The sequence below is a fragment of the Haemaphysalis longicornis genome, unplaced genomic scaffold (genome assembly GCF_048455015.1).
Source record: "Haemaphysalis longicornis isolate Haplotype H1 unplaced genomic scaffold, Haemaphysalis longicornis Haplotype H1 scaffold_2, whole genome shotgun sequence".
Lineage (NCBI taxonomy): Eukaryota > Metazoa > Arthropoda > Arachnida > Ixodida > Ixodidae > Haemaphysalis > Haemaphysalis longicornis.
The window spans coordinates 41,321,146-41,335,350 of NW_027526295.1; the positions used below are offsets into that span (position 1 = coordinate 41,321,146).

Below are 14,205 nucleotides of genomic sequence, written 5' to 3' on the forward strand. Positions count from 1 at the left end.
CGCATCAAATGAACACAGAGTGTGTTTCATGCTACAGACTCCACTCTTTATGTGACCACCTCGCATAATTGCTGAATGCCTGTTCAGGCCAATGTTTTTATGACTGCACCCCTTACTCTTGATTAACCTTAAAAAAGCTGGGAAAAAAGCTGCACCACAGCTATTTCCTTCGCGTAATTAAAGACAGCTTCTCCTCGTAACATCATCTTCGCAGCTTCTGTTGGCATGGCTGTTATCTGACCCCCTTTAACATGGCCCGATGTTGATAACTCCACACCCAGTGAAATCTCGATAAATGGAAATCGGTTAAATGGAACTACCGCTTAAAGGGACCCAGAAAAGCCTTTTGTAAAAGTTACAACAGGCCTTTATTGTCACGTAGTACCAATGTAGCGATGCAATGTTGTTGGAATTATTGATCTACATTCAGTATTAGCTGCGCCAGAAGCAATTAAGTGCACCTCTCCCCCCTTGCCGATTGATTCCTCCTCCCTCTCTGCTTGTTTCAAAACAGCTGGAAACACTGGGAGTAGCCATGTGACATCGCGACGCTCGACTTCCGCTCTCCGCTAGCTACATTCCTGCGCCTAGGCACGCGTCAATCGCTGCAGACCCGCCTTGCCTTTGCCTCGGGATCGCGCAGGAAGGAGGAAGAGCAGCCGCAAGCCAATGGCAGTGACGTTGCCGGTGACCGACGATTGGCTGAATCAGGGGGGTGCCTCACCGTTGCGTCAGCCGCGGTCGACTCGCTGCGGCGGCGCGCTCATCGGCTGAGAAAGGCGATCTTCAAAAATTGTTTACAAATTATCCGTACAACGTATGGGGCTCACACTTGGCTCAAAAATCCCCCGTTATGTGTTCTACCACCTCAATGCATTTGATTGCCACCTTCACAAAGCTTTTCTGCGTCCCTTTAAATGGAACAAATGTTTCACAACTGGTTCATTTTGTATTAGGTCAATGCAAAAAAAATTTCATTAATCAGAACTCAAATTTTCTGTCGCTGGCGGTTTCTGATTTTCTCTGACTTTGTGCGGCAGTTCATGACTTGGAGTGGTGTCATCGTCGCAAAGCCGGCATATGATGGCAGCACAAAAACGACCGTGCAATGCGCTTGTGTTGTCCAGGAACATGGAAGTAATCAACGACTTCGAGTGTGGCCGCTTCACAAATACGACGCTCGCGACAAAGTACGGTGTCCCCGAGAGTAGCCTGACGAGAATATTACAGGATAAGAACAAGCTACGGGAAGCTTTCGAAAAAACAGGCTTTGGTTCTGAACGGTAAAAGACTGCGAGTGTCTGACGACAAAGATTTTGAGAAGCGCTTGGTAGTTTGGCTATGGAGAGCCCACAGTGAGAACACCCCCATAACTGGGCCACTCATTCGTCCAAAAGGAGAATTCTTCCTTCATCTCGGCATAGACAGCTTCGCATGCAGTGAAGGGTCGCCTCTTCACGCCACTTTTGGACCACGCGTCGTGAAGACCATTGTACAATGCTGAATACCTTCTCTCTGTAAACGAAACTCCTGATAAGCGGAGCATATTTTCCCGGTCCCTAGAGGTTCCGTTTAAGGAGAGTCCACTGTACTTCACTACAAGTTTTCAGCACATTCGAATGTATGGCACACCTCCTGATATAGTATGTGGTAAGCCCTCTTGGTTCTGTCTGACATGCTCACAATAACAGTGTAACTAACTGTCCACTGCCAAGCACCGTATTGGCTTGCTCATTTACTGAAAAAACAATATGACGAGTGCACAGCCATGAAACCAAGTCCTAGTGTGTACAAGGCCAGGTGAGAAGTGGACATGAATGGGGGGGGGGACAGAGAAGTAGGCAAAGACTGGCTTACACCACACCAGGAACACAACCGGCCCAAAAAAGCGCGACTTTTTCTGAAAAAGAGGGAACTCCTTCATCATGAAAGCAAACACCATGCTAACACTGCTTGCTCTCCAGACTGCTGGGTAGAAAGAAGTAGGTGCAGTAGGCAGAAAGCACAAGCAAAGTATGATGTTGCAGCCACCACACATTAAAATGGAAAGCCTCACATGTGACTTTGTAGGCTGCTAACCTGAGAAAAAAAAAGAACTCCTTTTATAGAGAAAAATAGTGTTACCACAAACTGAATTTTATTTCTAGAGAAAATTACTGAATACTCACTGACCAGTGGTCTCTGCAAGTTGGTGTGATAACCTGGACCGACTCCTTCTATAAATGTAGCACCCGTCTCTTCACGAAACCTCCAAACTATATCTTCACGGAACCATTGACTTCAAAATGCCACCCACCATTTCAAGTGGTTGAACATTGAACAGTGCTATCTTTTTGATTATCCCCTCCGTGTCCCCCTCCCTCCCCACCAGGGCATTCACACCCCCAGTAAAGCTATTCCTCCTCCTCCTCCACCCCTAAATTGCAGTGCTAATTTTGAGCAGAGAGTTAACTGCAGTGGCGTTAACTAAAAACTTAGGTTTGCGTAGACTAGTCAAATCTCGCCAAAAATGCTGCCTGCAACTGAATGCTGTCGCTGACATTGCGCACTATGTCAGCCCTCGATGCTGGTCAGTCCTGGCCAATAACCACTCACCATACCATTGAGCTCTGTGTTGTGTGTGGCGTCCCCGATGGCCTCGGCAGACGCATCTATGCCCAGCCCCGTGTGCGCCTGCCGTGCCAGTGTCAGCCCAGTGGTGCCTGCAACAACGCGGGGCAGCACCTTCACCCACATGGAAACAAGAGATCACCACCAGGGGAGAGGGGGAGGCTAAGAAACCCCTCTCGAGCATCCACCAGCACTCAAGTGGATGGCACAATGGCACTGCGTGGATCCCCCAAGCATGCCACATCTCCGCACTACTGCGGATGACCACTGACTTGAGAGAACAAACCAAGGGGCCTTGACATATGTTTCAGGGGGGACACTGCTCTTTGAAAACGTTTCCTTTAAGTAAACTCTGTGAAACTTGCCAGTCTTGCTGCTTTCCCACTGGTTTCGAATATGCCATCGTTTTTTGAGTAACGGAATTAGTTACCCAGGTAACTGGAGATAATTAGCCATTTTTGGAGGAAGACTACAGTCGAACACGGATATATCGAACTCCACGGGGATTGCTGAATACTAGTTCGATATATGAAAAATTCGATATAAAAAATATGGGCTCTAAGACCTCACCTGTGGTGGACGATCACTTACCGATCGGCGCATTCAAGAATGACAACTAATTCCGCACTCACGACGCAATAGGATGGTTTATTTGCGTGAGAAAAAAAAACGGTGAACTTGGCCTGCTTCTTCGTCGTGGAAATAAAATTCAAGACGCTGGTCTCGATCTTCTCGAGGCTGTCCAGGTGCGACAGCCCAGTTCCTTCTATGTCGCCTTAAGAACGGCGAATGAAGCTGAACGCAGCCGCCACTTCACCGGCGGAGTACGATCGCGTAGCCGCCTCCTGGTCCGGACGATTTTCGCCCCTCGAGCTATCAGCCTGGGTTACTGCGAACGGAGCTACTATATTCTCGTAACCGAGGCTCGAAACAGCCTGAACATTGCTGTCAGCGTTCATGAAGTCGTCGGCAGACACTCCGTCAACTTTTTCCCTCCCGCCTCGACCCGCTGAATGGCTTTCATCTTTGCCGCTAGTCCAGGTTCTTGCGCTTCTCTATGCTGGCTGCAGTTGTAGCGGCCATTGCTTCCGCGTCGGTTCACCACCACCCAGTCACACGTGTCGTGATACACGTAAACGACGCCTGCACAACTTGAAAATTCCAGCAGTCCGCTGCGCCTTCGCACACCATGCATCAATAACATGGACGCAAAAGAAGAACAACGCGCACGCAACACAAGAACTTTGATGGTTACGATTCCAAGGCTCTCTGAACGGTCTCCAAAAAACGCTCGCGATGGTCACCTCTGAGAGAAACAGCGATCTACGGAAGGTGCGGGACAACTCGCGAAAGAGCAACAACAGCAAAATGCAAAAGAAGGAGGAGGCCGGCAGCGCCAATTCCTTCCTGCTCTTCCCTTTTCCGTGGCGACATCGGGGGAAGACAGACCCAGAGAGAGAGAGAGAGAGAGAAAAAAAAAAATCTTTTCGGCAAGCCTGCAAACGTACGAAGCCTAAAAAAGCTGTTCCTCATTTCGAAGAACGCATGCAGTCGGAGCGCCGTCGGCGCATCCCTACCTCACCCCGTCACATTTTCCGAGCGTTTCCGGCTACTGACCCTGTCGGGTTTCGGCGAAGGCGTGATTTCGTCCGCTAAGCGACTGCCGAAGGGCACCTTCCAGCTCACGTGGTTCCAGTTCGATATACCCAATGTCGGGAAAAATACCGTTCGATATAAACGTACAAATTCCTATACTTTTACACAGAATTTTCGAGGGGATAATTTGTGTGTTCGATATAGACAAAATTTCGATATACTCGTGTTCGATATACCCGTGTTCGACTGTAATGACAAAACAGTGCCAGTCATAAAACTGCAATCTCCATATTTTCCAACACTATGAACACTCGTGAGTGTAATAAAAGAAGCACCTTTTTGATGCAGCAGTTGGGACTGATTTTACAGCTCATTAAACTTTGGTTTTTTGAAATGGGCATTCAAAATGGTTCCTCGCCACTGGTGAATGATTGCAGGGTTTAACGCACCGACGCAGCGCAGGCGATGAGGCGCGCCGTAGTGGAGGGCTCCGGATTAATTTTGACCACCTGGGGATCTTTAACGTGCGCCGAAATCTCGTACACATGGGCATTTTTGCTTCTCGCCTCCATCAGAAAAGCAGCCGCAGCAGCCGGGAATCGAACCTGCGACCTCGTGCTCAGCAGCGCAACACCTTAGCCACTGAGCCACTGCTGCGGGTCCTTGCCACTGGTGCCACCAAATTTTAATGAGCTGCACTGTTAGTTCCAAGCAGTGCATCAAAAAACCGATTCTCTTATTGCATTCCCCAGGGTTCCTAACATTGGAGAACATAAAGATTACAGTATTGAGACCAACACTGTTGTTTATTGTTCCTCCAAAAACGGCTAATTATCTCTATGTCGGGAACTAAGTGACTGACTCACGAAATAATGGCACATTCCTCTTCGACACATTTTCTCCACTTTTGTTCTCTTTTCTCAGCCATTTTAGGAGCTGCTTGGCTGCCACAGACACCAACTTGGCCAGATGCCAGCTTTTCTGCTCAATCGGCAATTCAACACATGTGCGCTAATGCCTCCCTGGGATGACATTCCACAGGCTTGAGTCACGACCAACTTTATAGACAATGACCTGCCCATGCTCGGGGATCCGTCTGCGCTGCATCTGCCCTCGCTTACTCATCTTTCTCAGTTCTCCAGCACGTTACCGCACCAGCACTCGGCGCATTTCATCCTCACTTATCAAGCTGAGTGTCCATTTCGTTTGCTATACTTCAGCTATGTGCAGTTGCTCCGTCTGCCTCCATTGTCATTTCATCCCGTTTCTTGAGCCACTGCAGTCGGTCTTTGCCAGTTCCTCATACAGAGAACGCACGCACGCTGTGGGCTCGCTCCACTGTGTGTTTAAAGGGGCCTTGGAGACAAAATATACGTTTGTTTCATTCGAAAGATTTCGTGATTTAGAGTGGCCCCAGCACTTGTCTGGCAGCAAACGATCCTGCCGGGAAATTGATCAATTATGGTTAAAATTTTTATTCTCCCACCAAATCGTGCGTTTTCGTAATGTCTCCCTCGATGTCATCAGGGCGGCTATGCAAACTTCCAGCGCATCATTAGTCTCTGCAACCTTGCTTACCATCAGTCCTCCCAGATGGCGCTACCATGGTCAGCCGTGGCCGTTCTGCGCCACTGCTTTGACCGTGTTTGGTCCCGGCCTGCTTTTGTTACAGTAGAAAACAATCGTTCCGTGAAACATGGGCTTTGCTCAACAAACAGGGTCACGTAAGAAAACGTTGTTTACGCCAATCGGCCAGTGTCGTGTAAGAAGGCTCCAAAGTGGCGGTCTGCTGTGCAGCTAAAACTTTTTTTTTTTGCTATCCACTCATTTTGATCAAACTTCATGGGCTTGTTCAGTTTTTTTAGCTAGATGTCCAGTTAGTTTTGATGTGATGTAATTAGTGTCCGAGTTAATTAAAAATCTTCCATGGGTGTTCCTGAGAACTTTAGGGAAAAACTGTTCGACATGAGATTACCTGCAAATCATGAATACACACCAGAAATTGTGGACAATGAATTGTTTGAAGCAGTTTTTGTTTTTGCTTTGCAATCCCATGCAAGTTTCTTTACATTAAAGAGGCAAATACACCAACCAAGGGCGTTTATTCAAAGCGGTCCCAACGTTTCGATGCCAAACCCATTACTCACAAAGACTACTCCTTGAGTCCTGGCACATACAAGGGAACCAGCCAGGCCTGAACAGATCCCTCGGAGCCCTTCCCACCATCTACGCCCACGGCCTCCGACGCGCCAGGGCAAGACTCCAGTAAGAAAAAAGAAAAAGAAGAAGACACCTATATAACCGCTGCTTCTTGTCGTACACAGTCACACCTGATGAAGGAGCCGAGTTGGCTCCGAAACGTTGGGACCGCTTTAAATAAACGCCCTTGGTTGGAGTATTTGCCTCTTTAAGTTTAACCCAACCAGACAGAGTTCTGACAAAGATGTTCACATTCCAGTTTTTTACATGCATTCTAACTATTGCATTTGAAGTACTCCTGCTAACCAATTAAAAATAACACTAACTAAACAACTACTGAAACACAAAATTCAAAGTCTGCTTCCCTTATTGGATGGTTTCAACAATCAGCTTCACAGTGCAAAAGAAATTATCTTCCTAGCTGCTCTACATGCCAAGATGTGCTTCTCGAGAATTTCGTATCACTGCGACACCACTTGTGGGAAGTGGGGAATTACAAAAAAATTGTTAATTTTTTGGTTGAAATCGGGCCTCTATGGTTTTTATAAGTACCTGGATGAAATTTTCAGAGGAAGAATTGTGCAAATCAAGAGAAAAGAAGTGATACCTAAAAAATGCTTTTTTGTGCTGCAATTTTTCGTCCAAAAGACCCATGTGCCCCCTTAAAAGAAAGAGAGTCTGCCATAGCTGGAGTGAGTTTCCAAAGGCTAGTTCTTTCAAGCTGTGTGATGTTGTATCTTGTTTACATGGCCCCCCTTTTAAGGGAAAAGCTTTTAGTTTTTTGCGACGACACACTATCCATGAGCACATTACTGTACGCGATGGCTTATGGCTGTGTACCGCTGTGCAAGACCAGCAGTTGGCTGGCAAAGGGAATTTTCTTTCCACAAGTTACCCGTCACTTTGGCACGTGGACAGTGGCGAAAAAAGAAGATATATCTCGAAGATGACTACATCTCTCCCACTGAAGCATAGACCGAAGTGGGGCTGTGACACCCCACTTTGCCATTTGTTAAGCTTGCAGCCACCTCGAAAAGCTGTTACAAGTGTGGCTCGCATGCTTCTGAAAGAGCCACACGCATTAGAGAAGCTCACAATTCTTATGCTACCTTCACTAATGAAAAAACCCTCTGCTTTCAAGCAAAAATGACAAGGCTCCACACCCAGAATGGCCTGGTTGGGGCTGCTGGTAAACAAATCCCCAAGGCCCTTCTTGACAAACTTCACCGGTGGACTGACGGAGTTTCCCGCAAAATGAAAATTTGTAGACACAAAGCCGAAGAAGAGACAGATTCCGAAAGTTTTACTAAACGGAAATTCTCAGAAATAAAATACGCTAGTTGAGCAGATGGATATAATAGAGGTGCAGTTAATTTCCGCACATTTGCGTTTGCATGGCTAAGCGCCGGAACTGAACTGACCACCACGTTCTAGGACCAGTACCGTACCAATCAGTACTGCATGGCACGACCGCTACGTTTCATGCCGGCAGTCCCCGCTCACACTTTGAACAAAGCGGAGCTGGCGAACGTGAGGTTTGAATTTCCCGCCCTTTGACGGCCCATGCCATCCCTAACCACCTACTCCACAGCATGCTGTAGGAGCTGGCTAGTTCGCTGCGTAGGACAGTCGTTATCCATAAGGGTGATCGTTCGAAGAAACAAAGCTTGGTAAACTGCACTCTCGACAACTACGTAAACAGAATGAACAGGTATGGTCAAGAAATGGGTGAAAAAAAAAAAAAACTGTATTGTTCTGTGTTAGGCTGGCGAAAAACACTGGGCATGTATTTATGGTTTGCGTACAATCGGTTACAATAAATAATTATTCCAGCACATCTCTATTTTTTTTAGGTGTAAGGCTTTGGAACAGTGTAGGGCATGTGTTATGAATAACTGCATAATCAGTTATTTCAGGTATTTGATTGAGTACTTGCCTATTTGGCATTTGCTTCAAGCATTGAGAAATATGAAAATATTTCCCACCAAGTAGTCCACCTCCAACTTATCAGGTTTCTCGAACAGTAAAATTGAAGCTTTCACAGTTCAAAGTCTTTGATTTGTACAAATAAGATCACAAATCACAAATAACATTATACAGTTTACGTTGCTGGAAGGCATGCACATCCTCTACATTCTCCTCAAGGCTGACACACTACGGTGGCTTTCTTGCACGACATCGCAGCTATGCGGAGAAGCCAAATGAGCCAAAAGAGAAAAATATTTAAAATAATAAATCCTTTTGCAAAAGTGTCCCACAACTTGAAAGCGCGATATAACTTGGGCTCCAGTGTTGACTCTGCCGAACAGACCCATTCTATAATTAAATCTTCCCTCTCCAGTTTCAGCTGAGGCAGCTCAGTCGAACTGGCACAGTGTTTGTTCACTCATGGAGCATTTTTTATTGAAGGAAAGCTTCGTTCAGTCCATGCTGAAGCATTGGCGTTCATTCTGCATGGTGGCACTGGTGCCAGCGATTCCCTGATTCCCTACAAGGACACAGAGTGCGTCCCTGTCATTTTTCGTTATCACTGTAGGGCCCAGATAGCAGCATACCCCGAACTAGCCACCACGCTTTAAAAACCCACACCGTCTTCCAGAGATGCTTTTCCGTTCAGAATGGCTGGGGCGAGTCAGTGAGGACGGACTGGCAATCCAAAGGGAAGCCTCGATGATTGCCATTCAGCACCAACACAGACCACGGACGCGAGCCTCTTGGTGCATCCATGCTCACAGCTAGCAATTCAAAGAGGAAATGCCAGACCCCTGGGCCGCCTTGCTCAAACAAACAGCTTACTGCTGGCCTTATCGGCAGTCAAGTCTAGTTGACAGACTACGATAAGTCTGCGTGTTAGATTCACACTAGTGCGCTTCCCCAAAAGTGCAGAGGCTAGGCTTAAGAGCAGTCTTTATGAAGACTATAGGGACAACATGTACCTAGCTGTGCATGGGAGGTGCCTCTAGGGAAGAGCAGGGAATGCGTTGCAGAACTGCCTGTTGGTGTCGCCATCGTCCACCAAGCGTTTGTTTCCAAGCATGATCGAAACAGTTCAAGAAACGTGGCTCATCAGGCCGCGTATTTGGGCCCCGTCGCGAATTTGTGACAATGATTCACCACCCTTGATAGGCCACCTCACGCAATAGGCCTTGATAGGCCACAGACGCTGTTGTGAGTCATAAAGATTGTCTGCTATGCGCCTGAGAAACCCGCTGGACTGACAGGAAAAGCAGCTGCGGTGTCCGTACAATAGCTCCTGAGGAGGCCAGAATAACGCTCTGCTGTCGGAGCAAGATCTCGCAATGTCGCAAGCTCATCGTTCTGTTCATCTCGTCGTGAAGTAGACAGTTGTGAACAGGCTTCGGGTCATCGTCACAGACTCGGATGCAATGAGACTCCAGCCGCTGGCTGCCAGCTACGTTACAACGTGGTTGCAAGGACCCACTCTTTCTAACCTAATGGCAGAAGTACTACGCCACAAATTCCATCGACTGCACCTACGACATGCATAAAGCGTGGGACAGCATGTAATTCCCACTGCCAGGTCGGCAGCTGTTGATATCACACCTGCTTGTACGAGCAAAACACCCTCAGTGGTCAAGCAAACTGCACGACTAGAGCACAAACCCAAACAGCTGAGTGACATAACCGCCACCCTCGAGAACAGTGAAGGATCCTTTCTCATCGAAAATGCGATTCCATTTACCGCTCACGGGCAGAGGGACTTTAGACTCAACTTTTTGCAGTAATGTATACTTTCATTATCACAACAAGCTTCATTCTGAATGCGTAATTGCTGTTCCTAAGTTAATGAGCGTGATTTTATGACAAAACTTTTGCTCCATCCTTTCTGTGCCACCTTTTTGTAGCTGCTGCACTGACGGCTGATGCAATCTCCCACTCCCTCCAGCACAACGCGCCCCTTTCGGAAAGGAGTGGAGGGCCAACTGTCCCATGCCGCACGCACCGGTGAAAGAGGCCCCAACTTTCAATAAAATGGCCGATCGAGTCATCATAAGCATGGATCGTAGGTTTGCGAACTAGACTGCTCGGGGCCTGCTAGTTTGAAGTCTTAGCGCACTCTGAAGAGTCTCATTTGCTGTCTTATATGTTTCCGGAAAGCGTCTAGTAGTCCGAAACAGTCTGACCACAAGATGAGACTCGCACCCAGTTGGTCTTATTGGGCTTGGAGCAAGCAGGCCCTGGTCTTTTCTCACGCGACTTGACAGCTTCTTCCAACACTAGTGCAACAGTTAGAATGCCATTTTCTTTTTATCGTTTTGTTCTTCCATCTCGTCCTTACAAATAAAAGGAATTGTCACTGATCCATGCAGAAAGCAGCTCTACAGAAGAGGCAAAACACAAGGGCAGGCTACCCCCAGATCTCACCAGGCCTGGAAGAAGAGGGAGGAGAGGCTGCAGGCACTCCCTGGGCCATGGACAGAGTGCTCCAGCAGGCCTGCCTTCTCCCGCGACAGTTCTCCTCCTGCATCACATTGTAGTAGTCGTGGACCGCAATCAACTCGACCACACTGTTGCACTGAGGAGGGCTTTACTTTTACAATGCTTTGGAGATTAAGCACAAGTGTGACAAAGTTGGAAGAGCTTCCTTGAAGACCTAGTACCGTATTTACGCGATTGTAGGTCAACCCTTCTTTCAAGTTTGACAACCCAGTGTTTGGCAGTCGACTTAGAATCGAAATCAAACTTTGTGCCACTTGTAACAGCAAGAGAAATGCGAAACCAGGGGTGCTATGAACTGGGAAAAGTGTAACGCCCTCGTTTCCGTGGTTATTGTCGAAGCGTAGCGTGTTAATTTACCATTGCATACATTCTGGTGTCAATAAAGGTGATGCCGACTTTGAAAGTTGGCGTTTCCGCTCTGTGCCCTTTGTCCACCGTACGGCTAACCTTCCACCAGCGCATTCAGAAGTGTGCTGAACATGATATGGTTGTTCCCACGTCGGCACCGTGCATTGATTAAAGGGATTCAGCAATACTCATTTTGTTTATTAGAGGCAAACAAAACGCTTCTTAACTGCGAGCAACGTAATCACGAATCAAAGGAAATCGCAAGCGGCCGCTTCTTTCAGCCGTCATGTTGTGTGTTTTGATATCGCGCAGCAGTGGGCGCTGCCGATAGCTTCGATGGTTGTCATCTTGCAGCGAGTGTGTTCTGCTGATTGGGAATACAGTTTCACACTCAACCCACAATCCATGGTTATTCCGCGTGCTTATACAAAAGCTTTTCTCTTTTAACGTCTACTGCGCACTCCACGAGCGTACAGCTCTTGTGGGAGCATCGATCGTTAATGGAAGAGTCGCCATATGGGGGGTATTGGTAGTTGAGGGAAGAGCTTCTCTTTGTGATACAATTTTCTAGGCAGCCGCATTGCCCCGTGCTTGCGTCACTTCCGTGTTGTGCTGAATCCTCCCGTCTGTCATGACTGCCCTGGGCCCAAAGAACTCTTTCGGCGCTCATTCACAGCAGCGTTCAAACGAGCTGCTTTCTATGCTCACTTTTTTTTTTTTTATTAGATGCATTTTGGGGGGAAGGGGGGGGGGGGGTCAACCCACATTCGAGTTGACTTACAATCGTGTAAATACGGCACCAGTCGATGTGAAATCACGGAGCGAAGAGCAACACCTTTGGCAAAGCAGAGGACGTACCAATCTTTGCCCATCTTCATCACAACTGCTGTGCTTCAAGGGGGGACGTGGGTCTCAAAACAACTTCGTTTAATTTTTAAGTAAGCTCTGTAAAACTTGTCAGCAAGCTCTCTGCTTTTTTCCCACTGGTTTCAGATATGCCATTATTTGTTGAGCCAATCAATTAGTCCCCGAGATAATTAAGGATAATTAGCCATTTTTGCAGGAACAACACACAAAACATTTCTAGTCATATAACTGTAATTTTTATAGTTTCGAATACTACGAACCCTGGTGAACGCAATAAGACAAGCAGCTTTTTGATGCACCGCTTGGAACTAATTTTACAGCTTATTAAACGTTGGTGGCACCAGTGGCAGGGAACCATTTCCAGTGCCCATTTCAAACCCCAAAGTTTAATGAGGTGTAAAATTAGTTCCAAGCGGTGCATCAAAAAGCTGCTTGTCTTATTGCGTTCACCAGGGTTCATAGATTTCCAAACTATAAAAATTACAGTTTTATGACCAACACTGTTTTGTCTACTGTTTGACCAAAGATGGCTAACCATCTCTAATTACCTTCAAAACTAATTGACCAACCAAAAGAAATAATGGCATATTTGAAATCAGTGGGAGGAAAGCTGCAAGACTGACCAGTTTCACAAAGTTTACTTAAAAATTAAAACAACTTGTTTTGTCCCTTTTAGGGGCCATTAAGGCAAATTGCAGCTTTCTTCAATTTGAAAGAGCCAGCCATTGGTCACTCCCTCGGCTCTATGACAGCCTTGCAAGACGCTTTGTTAACTCAAAAAAAAGCAAGAAATATTGAAAACCTTTGGTATTTTACGCCACAGCAATACGCAGGAGTGACGTAATACAGGCCCACGCCAAAACCAACTTTATCATTCAGTGTGTTCATTGCCTGCTGGCATCCCAGTGATACGGTCAAACACACTGGAGGCCCCACTGCAATCGCAGCAAGTTCACGCTTCTTGGTGGTGGTGGTTTTGGTGTGGGCAGCCACCAGTCCCAGAAACAGGATTCCATCATATCGTAGAGAAATCACCCGCAAGCTGCCAGGGAGTCACCACTGCTTTGTATGCATTCCTTAACACGTCAATTATTTGTCTGAAGTACGCAGTAAAAACTGGTCCCGCTGTTATCGAGACAAGGCAGTCCCTTTAACGAGCCAACCTTGCATTTTGTCTTCATGGCCACTTTGGGTACAGAGGTGGCTCCATTGCAGAGGGCACCACTCACCGGCGAAGCTCCCCACGAGGAAGCACGCGGCCCCTGGCAGACAGAGAACTCGTCCTGGTTGCAGTACCCTTCCACCATGGGCTGCACAGAGCAGTCACCGTTGTTTGTGAGAGTGCAGACAACCAAACGTTGCTGCCAGGAAAAAAGCATGCCGGACGCTTCTCAATGCACAACCTGTTCAGGCCTCGCAATTTGAAGCCTCAGCGCATGCGTACACATGCAGCTGGAGGTGGTGACAGAAGCAAACCACGGCAGTTCCTTGCTATCGGTCAATACTACTGACTGTCCTCAGCATCTCGAAAGGAGACGTTTCGGCAAAATGGCCCGAAAAGTGTCGCACTTTCCCATCAGGTAAAACTGCGTCTAGAAAGGCAGCACAAAAGACCCAGCAATCAGTTCCTAAGCTGCCACGGCCAATTAGGATGTGACTGAAATGTCGGGATGCACGATGCGTGCCTGCAGTTTGAGGCGACCACAAAGCACAGAGAGAAGTCAGTGCTAACCTAGTTCATAGCACCTTGGTCAGCCCTTCTTGTGGCTCAGTGGAATGAGGACAGAGTGCAGTTACACGCGGTATGTTGCACACTTCATCAGAAGATGCCGCATCCAAGGCAATTTTAAGGAACTTCCAGGGCTGCCTGCCTTTACCCCTATTGCACACTGGACTGACCTGAAATGACCAATGCAGTTTCCGAGAAGGATTGAAACCTAAATCAATGAATCACACTGAAACACGTGATCGATCGATCAATCAATCAATCAATCAATTTTGTTTGACGACTGCAATTCATACAGATGATGCACTCGAATGCAGCGCAAACACACCTGCACACCAGGATTCTATTCATGCTCATGTTTGACTGCAGTGACTGTTTAAACACAACGAAGAAAACAG

The 14,205-nt window shown here is 47.3% G+C and overlaps 1 protein-coding gene across 6 annotated transcripts in view; it reads right to left on the reverse strand.

Moving 5' to 3' along the window:
• The window catches only part of LOC144168841 (tRNA (uracil-5-)-methyltransferase homolog B-like), a 39,072-nt gene that overhangs the window by 10,836 nt on the left and 14,031 nt on the right, over nt 1-14,205 (reverse strand). For 4 of the 6 annotated variants that reach the window (XM_077697827.1, XM_077697826.1, XM_077697825.1 and 1 more), the window contains 3 exons: nt 13,311-13,391; nt 10,792-10,888; nt 2,601-2,702 (listed from right to left, as the gene is read on the reverse strand). In XM_077697827.1, coding sequence (XP_077553953.1) covers nt 2,601-2,702; nt 10,792-10,888; nt 13,311-13,388 — 277 coding nt within the window. In that variant the 5' untranslated portion in view covers nt 13,389-13,391. Of the gene's footprint in view, nt 1-2,600; nt 2,703-5,784; nt 7,051-10,791; nt 10,889-13,310; nt 13,392-14,205 lie in introns of those variants that run through there. The other 2 variants (XM_077697829.1, XM_077697830.1) reach the window with 2 other exon arrangements.